This window comes from Salvelinus alpinus, chromosome 37 (genome assembly GCF_045679555.1).
Source record: "Salvelinus alpinus chromosome 37, SLU_Salpinus.1, whole genome shotgun sequence".
NCBI lineage: Eukaryota > Metazoa > Chordata > Actinopteri > Salmoniformes > Salmonidae > Salvelinus > Salvelinus alpinus.
Genome location: NC_092122.1, coordinates 18100175 through 18117699, shown reverse-complemented (window position 1 = coordinate 18117699; position 17525 = coordinate 18100175). Strand labels below are relative to the sequence as shown.

General features: G+C 40.7%; 1 protein-coding gene and 1 pseudogene across 2 annotated transcripts; both read left to right on the top strand.

The window, feature by feature from the left end:
- The first annotated feature begins 718 nt into the window (after positions 1–718).
- LOC139565725 (4-galactosyl-N-acetylglucosaminide 3-alpha-L-fucosyltransferase 9-like) lies at positions 719–1505 on the top strand (annotated as a pseudogene).
- A 3825-nt stretch (positions 1506–5330) lies between these two features.
- On the top strand, positions 5331–16627 carry LOC139565878 (4-galactosyl-N-acetylglucosaminide 3-alpha-L-fucosyltransferase 9-like). 2 transcript variants are annotated; one of them, XM_071386508.1, is made up of 3 exons: positions 5331–5436; positions 5796–5843; positions 13922–16627. In XM_071386508.1, exons 2-3 carry the CDS (start codon positions 5817–5819, stop codon positions 15077–15079), a joined length of 1185 nt encoding a protein of 394 aa, XP_071242609.1. In that variant the 5' UTR covers positions 5331–5436; positions 5796–5816; the 3' UTR covers positions 15080–16627. The 2 variants fall into 2 exon arrangements, with proteins under 2 accessions (XP_071242609.1, XP_071242610.1); XM_071386509.1 differs by lacking the exons at positions 5331–5436; positions 5796–5843 and adding an exon at positions 6401–6670.
- The last annotated feature ends 898 nt before the right edge of the window (positions 16628–17525 follow it).

Genomic DNA, 17525 nt, shown 5'->3' with positions numbered 1-17525 from the left:
CATGGGCACCCTCTTAGATATCATCCTGACCAATCTGCCCTCTAAATACACCTCTGTTAATTTCAAACAGGATCTCAGAGATCACTGTCTACGTGCACACTGGGTCCGCGGTCAAACAACCACCCCTCATCACTGTCAAACGCTCCCTAAAACATTTCAGTGAGCAGGCCTTTCTAATCGACCTGGCCAGGGTATCCTTGAAGGATATTGACATCATCCCGTCAGTAGAGGATGCCTAGTTGCTATTCAAAAGTGCTTTCCTCGTCATCTTAAATAAGCTTGCCCCATTCAAAAATGTTAGAACTAAGAACAGATATAGCCCTTGGTTCACCCCAGACTTGACTGCCATTGACCAGCACAAAAACATCCTGTGGCGTTCTGCATTAGCATTGAATAGCCCCCGTGATATGCAACTTTTCAGGGAAGTCAGAAACCAATATACTCAGTCAGTTAGGAAAGCTAAGGCTAGCTTTTTCAAACAGAAATTTGCTTCTTGTACCACTAATTCCAAAAGGTTTTGGGACACTGTAAAGTCCATGGAGAATAAGAGCATCTCCTCCCAGCTGCCCACTGCCCTGAGGATAGGAAACACTGTCACCACCGATAAATCTATGATAATCGGTCATTTCAATAAGCATTTCTCCACAGCTGGCCATGCTTTCCACCTGGCTACCCCTACCCTGGCCAACATCTCAGCACCCCCTTGATTGGACTCTTTTCTCTTTCAAAGGGTCAAGATATGTCTACTCCGGCTTCCCAGGGTGTTCTACGGCCTGTTCTGATGATGACATTCTTACTGGGCTTATCCTTCATGTACTACAAACGCCAGATCAAGTTCCTCTCATGCCCTATCGACCAGGCATTCCACGCGGGAAAGGCTTGTTGTCCTCCTTGCACTCAAGTACGTAGGGCAAGGAACCAGATGGTGAACCAAACACACCATGTCCAGACAACCATTCAGGATGACTATCATTTTGATCTGGCCACTTGATCACACCTTTGACATAGACTCTTGTGCCTACTTTAACATCAAAGGCTGTCACCTAACAGTGGATAAAAACCTTTACAGCAAGGCGCACGGTGTCATCTTCCACCATAGAGACATCCATGGAGACCTGAAGAACATGCCCCAAGAGCAACGTCCATGGTTCCAGAAATGGGTGTGGTGGAATGGAGAATCACCGGCTAATACAAACAGGATCCCTGGTGTTGACCACTTGTTAAATTTGACTGCGAGTTATCGACTGGATTCTGATATCAAGGTTCCATATGGGTCACTTGTTGAGGTAACCAGTGAGGATAAAATCTTTGAGCTGCCCAAGAAGGACAAATTAGTCTGCTGGGTAGTGAGCAACTGGAACCCAAACTACAAGAGGGTACAGGTGTTCAATGAGCTCAGTAGGCATGTCAAAGTAGAGGCCTATGGGAGACATTTTAGTCGATACCTAGAAAACGAAGACTACTCAAAGACACTGTCCAGCTGTATTAAAACCAACAATCGTTAAAAGGGTTTCAGTTGTAGGTTCTGTGTTGGTACAATACGTGGAGGATTTGTTATTAGTGTCAAAAGACGAAGAAACTCATATGCGAGACCGCACCACATTGGTACACAATTTGGCGGAACAGTGTCATAAAGCATGTATGACAAAGCACAACATGTTACTAGTGCAAGATGGACAAACTGGGAGTTAACGTTAAATGGGGATAATCTACAATTTCATAAGATTTGTGCTTTTAATCCTGCGTCGTTAATGCAGTTGCATGAGGATGGTGAGTCGCATACATGTGACCCAGATCAGATTTCTCCAAAACCCAGGCCTGATTTGCAAGAGACAGCATTGGAATCAGGAAAAGTATTGTATACAGATGGCTCTAGTTACATGAACACAGAAGGGAATAGAGTAACGGGGTACGCTGTGTGTGGTATGCATTTGGAGTACAGTGTGGTCACCACGGGGCATGTTAACAGCGACAGGAACACCAATAAAAATGATCTGGAGGTAGATGTATTATTAGAATAATGTCAGTTAACCAGTAAATTAGCAGTGGTAAAATGTGAAGCTCATACTAGTCGTACAGATAAAATCGCCATAGGTAATCGTAAAGCAGACGAAATGGCTAAAGTGGCTGCCTTGGTGAGAGAAAGTGTTATGGAACCACATGTATATATTGCGGATTCCTTACGATGAGACATTGGCTAAATTTGCCACAGGAAAACCTATTTTGGGTTGAAGATTCTTGGCGAAATGCCAGGGGAATGGATTCTAAATCAAATCAAATCAAAGTGTATTTGTCACGTGCGCAGAATACAACAGGTAGACCTTACAGTGAAATGTTTACTTACAGGCTCTAACCAATAGTGCAAAAAAGGTATTAGGTGAACAATAGGTAGGTAAAGAAATAAAACAACAGTAAAAAGAAAGGCTATATACAGTAGCGAGGCTATAAAAGTAGCGAGGCTACATACAGACACTGGTTAGTCAGGCTGATTGAGGCAGTATGTACATGTAGATATGGTTAAAGGTAACACATTTAACACATTCATGTTTTATAATAATTTGTTAGTTTTTATTCATGTTTTATTATCATTGTTATACATTTATTAGTAATTTCCAAGTTTATATGAATTGAGCATTGTTCAAGAGGAGGGACTGTTGGGTTCGACATTTTGAACATTGAGATATTAAATAAATGATAGAGAAGAAGCATAGAATCAAAGGAGAAAGTGAAGGGTTTTCTGTAGAAATCCCAGAAGGCTTTGGAATGTGTTTGATGGAAGAGAGGAGAGTGACGTGTTGATACAGGGGAGACAGATGGACCTCTGTGGATTAGGTGAAGGAGGGGCTGAGGTCAGCAAATGAGGGGTGAGGTCAGTTCCCCTTAAGGGAGTAATCAGGGTAGTATCTGGTTACCTTCTTCCTGTTGGGGCATAAACTGTAAGGATTGGAGAGAGGAAGTGTCTTAAGTGGAATATAAATATCTGGATGGGACAAATGTTGGGTTGTCTGATTACATCTGTACAGAACCTTTGGGATAGAATTAAACTTCGTTAAAGCTTCTCTAGTGTCCGTGGGTTATTTACTCTGAAAAATAAGAACCTAACACTAGGTTTCCATCCAATTGACAGATTTCCATGTGAATATTCTAAAATCTGCAGGAATACAATATAGGCATTTTCCCATCAGTTTTCCCATCATAAATTCATAAAAAATCCTACAATGTGATTTTCTGGATTTTTTTTCTCATTTTGTCTGTCATAGTTGAAGTGTACCTATGATGAAAATTACAGGCCTCTCATCTTTTTAAGTGGGAGAACTTGCACAATTGGTGGCTGACTAAATACTTTTTTGCCCCACTGTACAAATTACCTTTGCTGTTAAATTCCGATAAACTGAATAAAAAATACAGGTTAAATGGGTTTCCATTTCTATTTTCAACACTAGGCCAACTGATTGTTTTGTCACAAAAAAATGGTGCGTAGGTATAACAATAGTGCCCACTCTGATATTGACAGGTGCACTCTAGTCAACAGTTTGTAGACACAGTGTGGGTATAGTCTACTACATGATGAGATTATTATGGACCAAAGTTTGAGAATGATTTTATTTGTCAAATGGCAGCCAAGCTTCGATCATCATGTCGACAAAATAAGACCCTCAATATTTATTGAAAGGAGCATCTGGAGCGGCAGGTAGCCTAGTGGTTAGAGCGTTGGACTAGTAACCGAGCTGACAAGATAAAAATCTGTTATCCTGCCCCTGATGTTCCTAGGCCATCATTGAAAATAAGAATTTGTTCTTAACTGACTTGCCTAGTTAAATAAAGAACAAATAAATACAATACAAGGTAGAGAAAAGAGGGGGGAACCTGTAATATGACTTGTTACCAAACATTTTAAAATGTTACCCACATTAACATCACGTAATGTCAAATGTTACCCACATTAACATCACGTAATGTCAAATGTTACCCACATTAACATCACGTAATGTCAAATGTTACCCACATTAACATCATGTAATGTACAAGTGCTGTCTGTGAACTTTATACTGTTTTTATTTTTTGATAGAATTGAAATTGATGTGAGAAATATTGTTAAAGATTTGTGGATATTTGTATTAATGTTGAACACCTCACAGCAGCCACATCATTTCCACCTGCTTGATCAGTTCAGAATATGCACTCAGACTCAGACCCCTTGACTTTTACAACACATTCCGCTTGGAGTTTGCCAAAAGGCTCCTAATGAATCTCAGAACAATGAGAAATGAGAAACAAGATTCTCTGGTCTGATGAAACCAAGATTGAACTCTTTGGCCTGAATGCCAAGCGTCGCGTCAAGAGGAAACCTGGCACCATCCCTACGGTGAAGCATGGTGGTGGCAGCATCATGCTGTGGGGATGATTTTCAGCAGCAGGGACTGGGAGACTAGTCAGGATGAGGCAAAGGCAATGAAAACCTGCTCCAGAGTGCTCAGGACCTCAGACTGGGGCTGTGTAGCAACGCTCTCCATCCAATCTGAAAAAGCTTGAGAGGATCTGCCGAGAGGAATGGGAAAAACTCCCCAAATACAGGTGTTCCAAGCTTGAAGCATCATACCCAAGAATACTCAAGGCTGTAATCGCTGCCAAAGGTGCTTCAACAAAGTCCTAAGTAAAGGGTCTGAATACTTATGTAAATATGATTTTTCAGTAAAAAAATATTTGCAGGAATGTCTAAAACCTGTTTTTGCTTTATCATTATGTGTATTGTGTGTAGATTGATGAGGACAAAAAAAAAAACATTTTAGAAAAAGTCTAACGTAAATTTATTTGGAAAAAGTCAAGGGGTCTGAATACTTTCAGAATGCACTGTAGATCATTGTCAAGGTCAGACCACAGCTATAGGCTAAAGAATATCTCAATCTGGCTATGAGCCTCGCCCCCATGAGCTTTTAGATTCTGTGAGAACAAATTGCAACACATCAGACCACAGACAGATACTGAACGCAGACAGATACATTCTGACAGGAAGCAGGGCCACAACCACAAGACATTTAAAACTTCACACAGGCTTCCTATAGGCTTGGCATTTGTTGTATAAAAGGCTGGCAGATTGATTAAATAATTCTTCTTTGATATTGTAAGTTTTATTTTGAAAAGCTTTAGTTGAAAAGTAAAGTGTACCTGTTCATTCATTTGAAATGCAATTGAATACAGGTCCACAAATAATGTTGCTTTCAGTGATGAGGCATGATTCACTCTATGTAGTTCCTGTAGCAGCATTGCTAGACTAGTCTAGCCCACAAATTTACATAGTTCCTACTAGACTAAACCAGAAGCAGAATTTTACCAAAAGGTGGAAGAGACATTTTCTGACCTACTTCTTATCGACCACGCATTCCCTCAACACTCACTCATTGTCATGTCATTTGAAGAACTCAAACTTTTGTTAAGGTAGAGAAAATGATTCATTTCATTATGGTGATAGACAAATTATATTCAATATTGGTTTTCAAATATAGTAAATTACAGTATAGGTGATGTTGTTATGTTCAGTTTCAGTGTTGGTTTTTTAACATACTTGGTGGAACTAGTTTAGAGAATAAGAGACTAACCCACTGGGCAAATATTTCAATTTAACATCTATTCATTGAAATGACGTGGAAACAATGTTGATTTAACCAGTGTGCTCAGTGGGAATGCTGTTTTGTTACACATAACCTCAAAATATATATTTTTTTTAAATCCAAAGTTATTTAAAATACTTAATTCTAATAATTTATTGTTTTGTAATTTTCATCTTCTAAAATCAGGTTCTCTTAGTGGGCATAACCATGGATGAGTCAGACAAATTGAAACAGGTAAGGTCACTTGGAGAAAAAAAAATAATAATACTTTTCTTCTTCCTGTTATATCAGGTTAAGATCTCATCAAACCAGTTTTAACCATAGGGGTATGACCATGGAGTTGATGGTGTGTCTATCTTTTGGCAGGTTCACAATCCAATGTAAAATTAGCATAGGTTGTTTTTCAAATGGAAAGTGAACTAGAAAGTTACTTCGATATTGGCATAGAAATGATATACAACTCAAAACGATGAACTTGGAATACAACAGGGGTAATAATTTACAGTACAACAAATAATAGCAGAATTCACACAGTACATGAAAGATACTGTACAAGACCAAAGAAGTTAAAGTTGTATTGATGCTGGCACAAAACTTTTGAGTGCTCTATTTATCAGGTACAATAACCTGTTGATGGTGTTGATGCAAATCCTACGTACTATAGGCTACTCATTGTCGAGGGGGTGTGGACCAACCATTTAACTGCTCCCTCTTGTATTATATACATAGTCTCTGACAGCTTTCAACAATGATTTAAAATATTATTAGAGAGAATAAACCATGCTCCAAGTTCACTTTTTGAATGTGGAGTTAGGTCTAAATAACTATGATAAAAGTACACTCATACTTTGATAAACTTCCTGCCTGCATCAGACAACCAGGTGAAGAGGAAACATAAATAGCAGCCGCACCTTTTAAACCTAACCTGTCGTCTCCGAGAGTAGCTTGGCACAAGGCGTTTTGAGGCGTCACTCAGTCACACACTTATCTCTACACCTGGATGGTATACGTAGACAGTGTGATACAATACTTCATCTTCTCCTGGCATTGTGGATACCAAGGTAAGTTTGAAAACTTGGCTCGGAGGAGGAACTATTCATTATAATAGAAGTTTGCCATATTATGATATAGTTTAATAAGTGACCAGAGATCTTTTTGTGACAAGGCTAAGGAATAGGCATGAGTCCTAGTTAATGATTGGTAGAATTTTTGACTTTGATATGAGTTCTATGTGATAACGTGGTTGTATGGTTTGGTCTTGTCCAAGGTATTGTTGGTCATTGTTTGAGACATATTGCTGAACGTGCACTTGGCGTATTCACAGGGTAGCACAAGTGTACTTTGTTCAAAAAGAGGGGTGATGTTATAAAATATTTGTAAAAAAAACCTGGAAAATACACTTCTGGAACATTCCAGACGAATCACACACAGTAACTCCAGCAAGAGCCGCGCGTTAGGGAGGGGGTAGTGTCACGTCTACTCCTGCTCCTCTTCTCTGGCGCTCGTTGTCGCCAGTTTACACATTATTACGCACACCTGTCACCATCGTTACACACACCTGCGCCTCAAAACAAATCACATTTTATTTGTCACATACACATGGTTAGCAGATGTAAATGCGAGTGTAGCGAAATGCTTGTGCTTCTAGTTCCGACCATGCAGTAATATCTAACAAGTAATCTAACAATTTCACAACAACTACCTTATACACACACAAGTCTAAAGGAATGAATAAGAATATGTACATAAAAATATTTGGATGAGCGATGGCCGAACGGCATAGGCAAGATGCAGTAGATGGTATAGAGTACAGTATATACACATATGAGATGAGTAATGTATGGTATGTAAACATTATATAAAGTGGCATTGTTTAAAGTGGCTAGTGATACATTTATTACATCCAATTTTTTATTATTAAAGTGGCTAGAGATGAGTCAGTATGTTGGCAACAGCCACTCAATGTTAGTGATGGCTGTTTAACAGTCTGATGGCCTTGAGAAAGAAGCTGTTTTTCAGTCTCTCGGTCCCAGCTTTGATGCACCTGTACTGACCTCGCCTTCTGGATGATAGCGGGGTGAACAGGTAGTGGCTCGGGTGGTTGTTGTCCTTGATGATCTTTTTGGCCTTCCTGTGACATCGGGTGCTGTAGGTGTCCTGGAGGGTGGGTAGTTTGCCCCCGGTGATGCGTTGTGCAGACCTCACTATCCTCTGGAGAGCCTTACGGTTGTGGGCGGAGCAGTTGCCGTACCAGGCGGTGATACAACCCGACAGGATGCTCTCGATTGTGCATCTATAAAAGTTTATGAGTGTTTTTGGTGACAAGCCGAATTTCTTCAGCCTCCTGAGGTTGAAGAGGCGCTGCTGCGCCTTCTTCACCAGGCTGTCTGTGTGGATGGACCATTTCAGTTTGTCCGTGATGTGTACGCCGAGGAACTTAAAACTTTCCACCTTCTCCACTACTGTCCCGTCGATGTGGATAGGGGGCTGCTTCCTCTGCTGTTTCCTGAAGTCCACGATCATCTCCTTTGTTTTGTTGACATTGAGTGTGAGGTTATTTTCCTGACACCACACTCCGAGGGCCCTCACCTCCTTCCTGTAGGCCGTCTCGTCGTTGTTGGTAATCAAGCCTACCACTATAGTGTCGTCTGCAATCTTGATGATTGAGTTGGAGACGTGCATGGCCACGCAGTCATGGGTGAACAGGGAGTACAGGAGAGGGCTAAGAACGCACCCTTGTGAGGCCCCAGTGTTGAGGATCAGCGGGATGGAGATGTGGTTTTCTACCCTCACCACCAATTGTGTTAAAATCCCCTCCACAGATAAGAGTGCCAGTGGTTTCTGTGGCAATTAAATTAAACACCTTCCCGTAGAAGACCAGTAAGAGACCAACAATTAGATATACAACATTACAATTACCAAACAACTGTGGGGGTATGGCCTTACCAAACCTAAAAGATTATTATGTGTCAGCCCAATTGAGACCTCTGGTGTGTTGGTGCAATTCAGAATACGAATCCAAATGGAAAGACATCGAGACTACTTTGACAGAGATACCCATACAGTCAGTTTTGGGAAATAAGGACATGGTAAAAGAAATATACAATAGACAAAATCAGTGGATTAATTTCTCTCTGAAGACATGGTTTAGGGTAGTTAAGCAAAATAATTTAGACAGAGAGATCAAACTGCTGAGTTGGCCCGCATACGACCCCAGCTTCATCGCTGCAACCCTGGACAGCAGATTTAAACAATGGACGCAGAAAGGCATCACATCATTCAGTACAATTATAGGGAATGGGGACCTAGATAACTTTCAGGACCTAAGTAAAAAACCTGGCTTGGATAAACAAGATTTTTACAGATACCTACAAGTTCGACACTATTTCTTAAGGGAGATAAAAGTGACTGACCCTCGAGCACCTCCAAAATTAATCCAAGTATTCACTAACGCATACAACTTGGGGAGTAACAAAAAAACGATTTCAAATCTCTACTTGGGTATTGAATCCTCAAAGAAACATTCTACAAACTATATTAAAAAGAAATGGGAGGAGGAACTTAACATTGAAATAACTGATGAAACATGGTTGAACATATTAGAGACTCAACAAAGCTCCACCAACTCAAGATCATGGAGAGAATTCTGTTGGAAGAATGTTATCCGTTTCTTCATAACACCTAAACTGAAATCAAAACAGATTGGCTCACTACACCCTTGTTGGAGAGAATGCGGTCTATTGAGGGCGGACCACTATCATATCTTTTGGACTTGCCCCGCAATCGAAACTTACTGGGGAGAAATAAGATCTAACATTGGAAAAATAATGGGATTTGACATAGAACAAACATTCATTTCTTTGTACTTGGGTGAAATACCTGATATCTTACACAATAGAGAAAAGTACCTCTTGAAGGTCCTACTGGCAGCCAGTAAAAAGGCTATCACTAGGAAATGGCTACAAAAAGACCCTCCCACAGTGACACAATGGATAGACATTGTAGAAGAAATACCCCACATGGAGCGTATGACCTTTGCTTTAAGAACTCAACAGGAGAGAGGTCAAGAATACTGGGAAAAATGGGTTTCGTACTTGGAAAAGGTCTAATTCAAAGATGTCAATGTAACTAATATGATGATAAAGGTATGACGTGCACTGTAACTGCCAGATCTTTTTTGTTGTTCTTTTATTTTACTTTATTTGTACTTTCTAAAAACAAAGTATAAAAATAAAAAAAGCACTTCATGATGGCGAAAGTAAGTGCTACTGGGCGATAGTCATTTAGCTCAGTTACCTTAGCTTTCTTGGGAACAGGAACAATGGTGGCCCTCTTGAAGCACGTGGGAACAACAGACTGGGATAAGGATTGATAGAATATGTCCGTAAACCCACCAGCCAGCTGGTCTGCGCATGCTCTGAGGACGCGGCTAGGGACGCCGTCTGGGCCGGCAGCCTTGCGAGGGTTAACACGTTTAAATGTTTTACTCACGTTGGCCGCAGTGAAAGAGAGCCCGCAGGTTTTGGTAGCGGGCTCTGTATTGTCCTCTGTATTGTAAACAACTTCAAAGCGAGCAAAGAAGTTGTTTAGTTTGTCTGGGAGCAAGACATCGTGGTCCGCAACGGGGCTGGTTTTCTTTTTGAAGTCCGTGATTGACTGTAGACCCTGCCACATACCTCTTGTGTCTGAGCCGTTGAATTGTGACTCTACTTTGTCTCTATACTGACGCTTAGCTTGTTTGATTGGCTTGCGGAGGGAATAGCTACACTGTTTGTATGCGGTCATGTTCCCGGTCGCCTTGCCATGATTGAAAGCAGTGGTTCGCACTTTCAGTTTTGCGCGAATGCTGCCATCAAGCCACGGTTTCTGGTTGGGGAAGGTTTAATAGTTGCTGTGGGTACAGATCACTGATGCACTTGCTAATAAACTCGCTCACCGAATCAGCGTATTCATCAATGTTATTGTCCGACGCTATGCGGAACATATCCCAGTCCACGTGATCGAAGCAATCTTGAAGCGTGGATTCCGATTGGTCGAACCAGCGTTGAACAGACCTGAGCACGGGCGTTTCCTGTGTTAGTTTCTGTCTATAGGTTGGGAGCAACAAAATGGAGTAGTGGTCAGATTTTCCGAAAGGAGGGCGGGGGAGGGCTTTGTATGCGTCGGGGAAGTTAGAATAACAATGATCCAGGGTTTTGCCAGCCCGGGTCGCGCATTCGATATGCTGATAAAATTTAAGGAGCCTTGGTTTCAGATTAGCCTTGTTAAAATTCCCAGCTACAATAAAAAAAAATATATTTTTTTTTATTTCACCTTTATTTAACCAGGTAGGCTAGTTGAGAACAAGTTCTCATTTGCAACTGCGACCTGGCCAAGATAAAGCATAGCAGTGTGAACAGACAACAACACAGAGTTACACATGGAGTAAACAATAAACAAGTCAATAACATGGTAGAAAAAAATGCAGCCTCAGGATATGTGGTTTCCAGTTTACATAGAGTCCAATGAAGTTCGTTCAGGGCCGTCGATGTGTCTGCTTGGGGGGGATATACACAACTGTGATTATAATCGAAGAGATTTCTCTTGGTAGATAATGCGGTTGGCATTTGATTGTAAGAAATTCTAGGTCAGGTGAACAAAAGGACTTGAGTTCCTGTATGTTGTTATGATCACACCACGTATCATTAATCATAAGGCATGAGACTCGCCTGGACTCCATCACCTTCCTGATTACCTCCCCTATATCGGTCACTCCCTTTGGTGCTTTCCTCAGGCCTTGACTCTGTTTCATGTTTGTACGCTTTTCAGGTTTCTTGTTTTGTATTATGGTCTACTTATTATTATCTTTGCCCTCCCTGTACTTGGTCCTCGACTCCCAGCGTACACATTACACTACAACTTCATTGGAGTTCACCTGTGGTAAATTCAATTGATTGGACATGATTTGGAAAGGTACACATCTGTCTATATAATGTCCCACAGTTGACAGTGCATGTCAGAGCAAAAACCAAGCCATGAGGTTGAATGAATTGTCCGTAGAGCTCCGAGACAGGATTGTGTCGAGGCACAGATCTGGGGAAGGGAACCAAAACATTTCTGCAGCATTGAAGGTCCCCAAGAACACAGTGGCCTCCATCATTCTTAAATTGAGAATGTTTGGAACCACCAAGACTTTTCCTGGAGCTGGCCGCCCGGCCAAACTGAACAATCGGGGGAGAAGGGCCTTGGCCAGGGAGGTGACCATGAACCTGATGGTCACTCTGACAGAGCTTTAGAGTTACTCTGTGGAGATGGGAGAACCTTCCAGAAGGACAACCATCTCTGCAGCACTCCACCAATCAAGCCTTTTTGGTAGCGTGGCCAGATGGAAGCCAGTCCTCAGTAAAATGCACATGACCGTCTGCTTGGAAAGACTCTCAGACCATGAGAAACAAGATTCTATGGTCTGATGAAAACAAGATTGAACTCTTTGGCCTGAATGCCAAGTGTCACATCTGGAGGAAACCTGGCACCATCCCTGCAGTGAAGCATGGTGGCAGCATCATGCTGTGGAGATGTTTTTTCAGCGGCAGGGACTGGGAGACTTGTCAGGATCAAGGGAAAGATGAACAGAGCAAAGTACAGAGAGATCCTGGATGAAAACCTGCTTCAGAGCGCTCAGGAGGACAACAAACCAAAGCACACAGCCAAGACAATGCAGGAGAGGCTTCGGAACAAGTCTCTGAATGTCCTTGAATGGCCCAGCCAGAGCCCGGACTTGAACCCGATCAAACATCTCTGGAGAGACCTGAAAATAGCTGTGCAACAACGTTCCCCATCCAACCTGACAGAGCTTGAAAGGATCTTCAGAGAAGAATGGGAGAAACTCCCCAAATACAGGTGGGCCAAGCTTGTAGCGTCATACCCAAGACTCAATGCTGTAATCGCTGCCAAAGGTGCTTCAAAAAAGTACTGATTAAAGGGTACTTATGTAAATGTTATATTTCAGTTGTTGTTTTTTTAATAAATTAGCAACAATTTATAAAAAGCTGCTTTTTGCTTTGTCATTATGGGATATTGTGTGTAGATAGATTTTTTAAAATGATTGAATTTTATAATAAGGCTGTAATGTAACAAAATGTGTAAAAAGTCAAGGGGTCTGAATACTTTCCGACGGCACCGTATATGGAAACTGTTTCGTTCCAAGAATAAGGGGTTAAATACATGTAAAAGAAAAAAAAGAAAAATCTGATCTGTCTTATATCTCTCACATACTTCAGAACACTTCCTTTTGGAGTTTTTCGGGACTCTCTCTTCTACTTAGTGAATCTGTTATTGTTTATATGGGCTAATAGCAGTAAGGCCAAATAAAATGTTGAAAATATATATTTTTATATATTTTTTTATACTTCAAGAGGTCTTCTAAATCAAATTCTAAACCAAATAGCTGAATGATCCTTGGTATGAACTTAGTAGATTAGAGTCAGGTGTGTGTCAGCTAGTGCTGGGGCAAAAGTATGCCACCAATCATCAGGCCCCTGAGGACTGCAGTTGTCCATCCCTGTTGTACACTGTTTGCTGTACATACTGTATACATCGTCATACAGGATAATCACTGTCCTCATGAATGCTGAATTTATCAACAGCACTGAACGACACCTGATGTTAGCCTTAGTTTCACTAGTGATGCTTTTGACATTCTTTGTTCCCTGGTGTATTGTCATATAAGATAGTTCATGTGCTTGCTGAAATGAATTAATGTCACCAGCTCCAGTGCTTAACACTAGAAAATCCTGACCTCCTTGGACCCCCTTCGGCCATCCTTTGAAAGTCAACATTATAACAGTCTAATGAATACATTTAATATATCCTATCATTTAATTGGGTTTATGAAGGTATTAGGTAACATTAGAATATTGAAGAAAATGTATATGAAACGACACAATAGCATTTTCATTTGTTTATGTAACTGCAGGCTATATGTTTAAATGAAGAAGAAAAAAACTAGTGTTAAAATCAATTAAATAAACACTGTCACAAAGATAATTAATTTGTTAAAGACAGGTCTTAATGAGCATCATGAATTTAAGAAAATGCATTTCAAAAGAACAGAATGGCATATTTTCTATTTAAATATATTACTGTTCTTTGAGTGTTGAGTTCATGTGGGGAGTGCATGGATGGGATCACTGTAATTCAGAGTTGTTGTAACTACTTTTTCAGCTATAACCAGTCACTACCATTATTATAATGTATTTCACATCCATAAATACTTTTCTAGTTGTTGTTGATATTCTAGAGTGGTTTTGATTGGTCTCTTTTCTCTTTCAAAGGGTCAAGGTATGTCCACTCCGGCTTCCCAGGGGGTTCTACGGCCTGTTCTGATTGGCTGTTTTTTTATGGCGTGCTTCGTGGGAATATTCTTAATTTACTACAAACCCCAGATCAAGTTCCATTCATGCCCAACTGACCAGGCATCCCACGAGTGGAAGGCTGGTTGTTCTCCTTGCCCTCAAGTAAGTATGGCAGGGAACCACACTGGGCAAAAAACACACCATGCCCAGACAGCCATTCAGGCCGATGATGACGGAGACACAGACACTATCATTTTGATCTGGATGTGGCCATTTGGTCAGGCCTTTGACATAGACTCTTGTGCCTACTTTAACATCAAAGGCTGTCACCTAACAGTGGATAAAAACCTTTACAGCAAGGCGCACGGTGTCATCTTCCACCATAGAGACATCCATGGAGACCTGAAGAACATGCCCCAAGAGCAACGTCCATGGTTCCAGAAATGGGTGTGGTGGAATGGAGAATCACCGGCTAATACAAACAGGATCCCTGGTGTTGACCACTTGTTCAATTTGACTGCGAGTTATCGACTGGATTCTGATATCAAGGTTCCATATGGGTCACTTGTTGAGGTAACCAGTGAGGATAAAATCTTTGAGCTGCCCAAGAAGGACAAATTAGTCTGCTGGATAGTGAGCAACTGGAACCCAAACTACAAGAGGGTACAGGTGTTCAACGAGCTCAGTAGGCATGTCAAAGTAGAGGCCTATGGGAGACATTTTAGTAGATACCTAGAAAACGAAGACTACTCAAAGACGCTGTCCAGCTGTAAATTCTACCTGGCGTTTGAAAACTCCATCTACAAAGACTATGCTACAGAGAAGCTGTTCAATGCTATGAAGTTGGGAGCAGTGCCCGTTGTTCTAGGTCCATCCAGGGACAACTACGAGCAATTTATCCCAAGGGACTCTTTCATCCATGTGAATGATTTCTCCTCTACAGAGGAGCTGGCAAAGAAGCTTCTCTTTCTCGACCAGAATAATGAAGCTTACATGAGGTACTTCACCTGGCGAAATAACTTTAAAGTCCAGGGATGGTTGTTTGGACTTGAGCACGCCTGTCGCTCATGTGATTACATTCAAAGAAATAAAGGATACAAAACTTTTCAGAATCTAAATAAATGGTTTTGGGATTAAGTGACCCATTTGTAGTGGTGAACAATGTGGCTGTGTGAAGAGTATTGTATGCTGGACAACCAGGGGTGGAATAGTTTAGGGTACCTTTTGAGAAGTGCAACGGTAAAAAACCTGAGCAGGTGTTATTTCTTCACCACAAAACACTAGAACATTTCCAAGAAGAGTAGAACCAGTTCACGTGCTTTTACACTATGATTTGACTATTAATGTTCAAAGCTTCTTTTAAGAAAAATATTTAAATCAGGAATAGTTTTTCACCATATTAAAACAAAAGTTCAGTTCACGTAACAAGGTAGAGCTTAAAATTAGGGATAAATGAATCACTAATCACAAATGTAACTCTTCAGATGCAATGCAACAAAATAACTAAGGCTTTAAAATGATGGGGAAAACCTGGAGAAATGTTGGGGTTAAGAGGATTCAAATCTCCCTAGAAATCTGAGTGCACGGAGGGACATGTCAAAATGCTACATTTTAGCACTTTAAGTCTTTACTCGTATAAAAAAATATGTTATTGAATTCTCCATGTGGTCTATATTAAAGGGCACTTCATTTAATATAACAGGGTTTTAAAATCCAATACTGGTGCACAATTTCTACATAAAATATTGAAGGGATGGACAAGACACTCTTTCTTGAAACGAAACAACCCTTTAGAATATTAGGAGCCCTAGTAGCTGTTGCACGTGCAACAGCCACTCTTTCTGGGGTGCACACAAACCATAATGTTACCCACGTTAACATCATGTAATGTTTTTTTTTAAATGTAACCTTCATTTAACTAGGCAAGTCAGTTAAGAACAAATTCTTATTTACAATAACAGCCTACCAGGGAACAGCAGGTTAACTGCCTTGTTCAGGGGCAGAACGACAAAATTGTTACCCACGTTAACATCATGTAATGTAAAATATTACCCATATTAAGATCATGTAATGTAAAATATTACCCATATTAAGATCATGTAATGTGAAATATTACCCATATTAAGATCATGTAATGTGAAATATTACCCATATTAAGATCATGTAATGTGAAATATTACCCATATTAAGATCATGTAATGTACAAATGCTGTGCATGAATCATACCGTTTTTTCCTTTTTTTTTAGAAGATTTTAAATTGATGTGAGAATGCAATGAATTTTAAATATTGTTCAATATTTTTGTGGATATTTACATTTTTATTCATGTTGACCACCTGACAGCAGCCACATCATTTACACCTGCTTGATCAGTTCAGAATATGCACTCCTTTACTCCACTGCCCAAACAGAGCAATCTCTTTGCATATATTTGTTTTTGCATTGTTTACCTACCCGCACAAAACAGAGGAAACCATACAACCTTACTGCACAGACAGAAAGATAAATTGGTTGTGTCCTTACTGTGCCGTTGAGTATCCTTTGAAAGGGGGAAGGGAAAAGTACAGGTGAGTAATTTTCCACACTGACTCTCTCGACACAATGAAAAGAGTTGTAAGACCTTCAAGATATGTCATGTACTGAATACTGTCTGATTATTAAAAACCAAGGTCTGGAATGAATGTGCATTGACTATTGTAGAATGCTTGTAAAAACATGTACATTTTACTGAGTTACAGTGCATATAAGGAAATCAGTCAATTTGAAAAAAGGCCCTAATCTATGGATTTCATATGACTGGGAATACAGATACCGTTAAAAAAAACGGTAGGGGCGTGGATCAGAAAACCACTCAGTGTCTGGTGTGACCACTATTTGGCTCATGCAGCGCAACACATCTACTTCGCATAGAGTTGATCAGGCTGTTGACTGTGGTCTGTGGAATGTTGTCCCACTCCTCTTCAAGTTGCTGGATATTGGCGAGAACTGGAACATCTCCTTCACATAGAGTTGATCAGGCTGTTAACTGTGGTCTGTGGAATGTTGTCCCACTCCTCTTCAAGTTGTGGCAACATCTCCTTCACATAGAGTTGATCAGGCTGTTGATTGTGGCCTGTGGAATGTTGTCCCACTCCTTCAATGGCTTCGCGAAGTTGCTGGATATTGGCGAGAACTGGAACACATCGATCCAGAGCATCCCAAACATGCTCAATGGGTGACATGTCTGAGTATGTAGGCCATGGAAGAACTGAGACATTTTCAGCTTCCAGGAATTGTGTACAGATCCTTGTTACATGCGCTGATGGGGGCGGATGAATGGCACGACAATGGGCCTCAGGATCTCGTCCCGGTATCTCTATGCATTCAAATTGCCATTGATAAAATGCAACTGTGTTGTCTGTAGCTTATGCCTGCCCATAACATAACCTCACCTCCACCATGGGGCACTCTGTTCACAACGTTGACATCAGCAAACTTTTTGGGATCTTTTATTTCAGCTCATGAAACATGTGACCAACACTTTACATGTGGCATTTATATTTTTGTAAACAAACAATTTAATCAATTTTAGAATAAGGCGGTA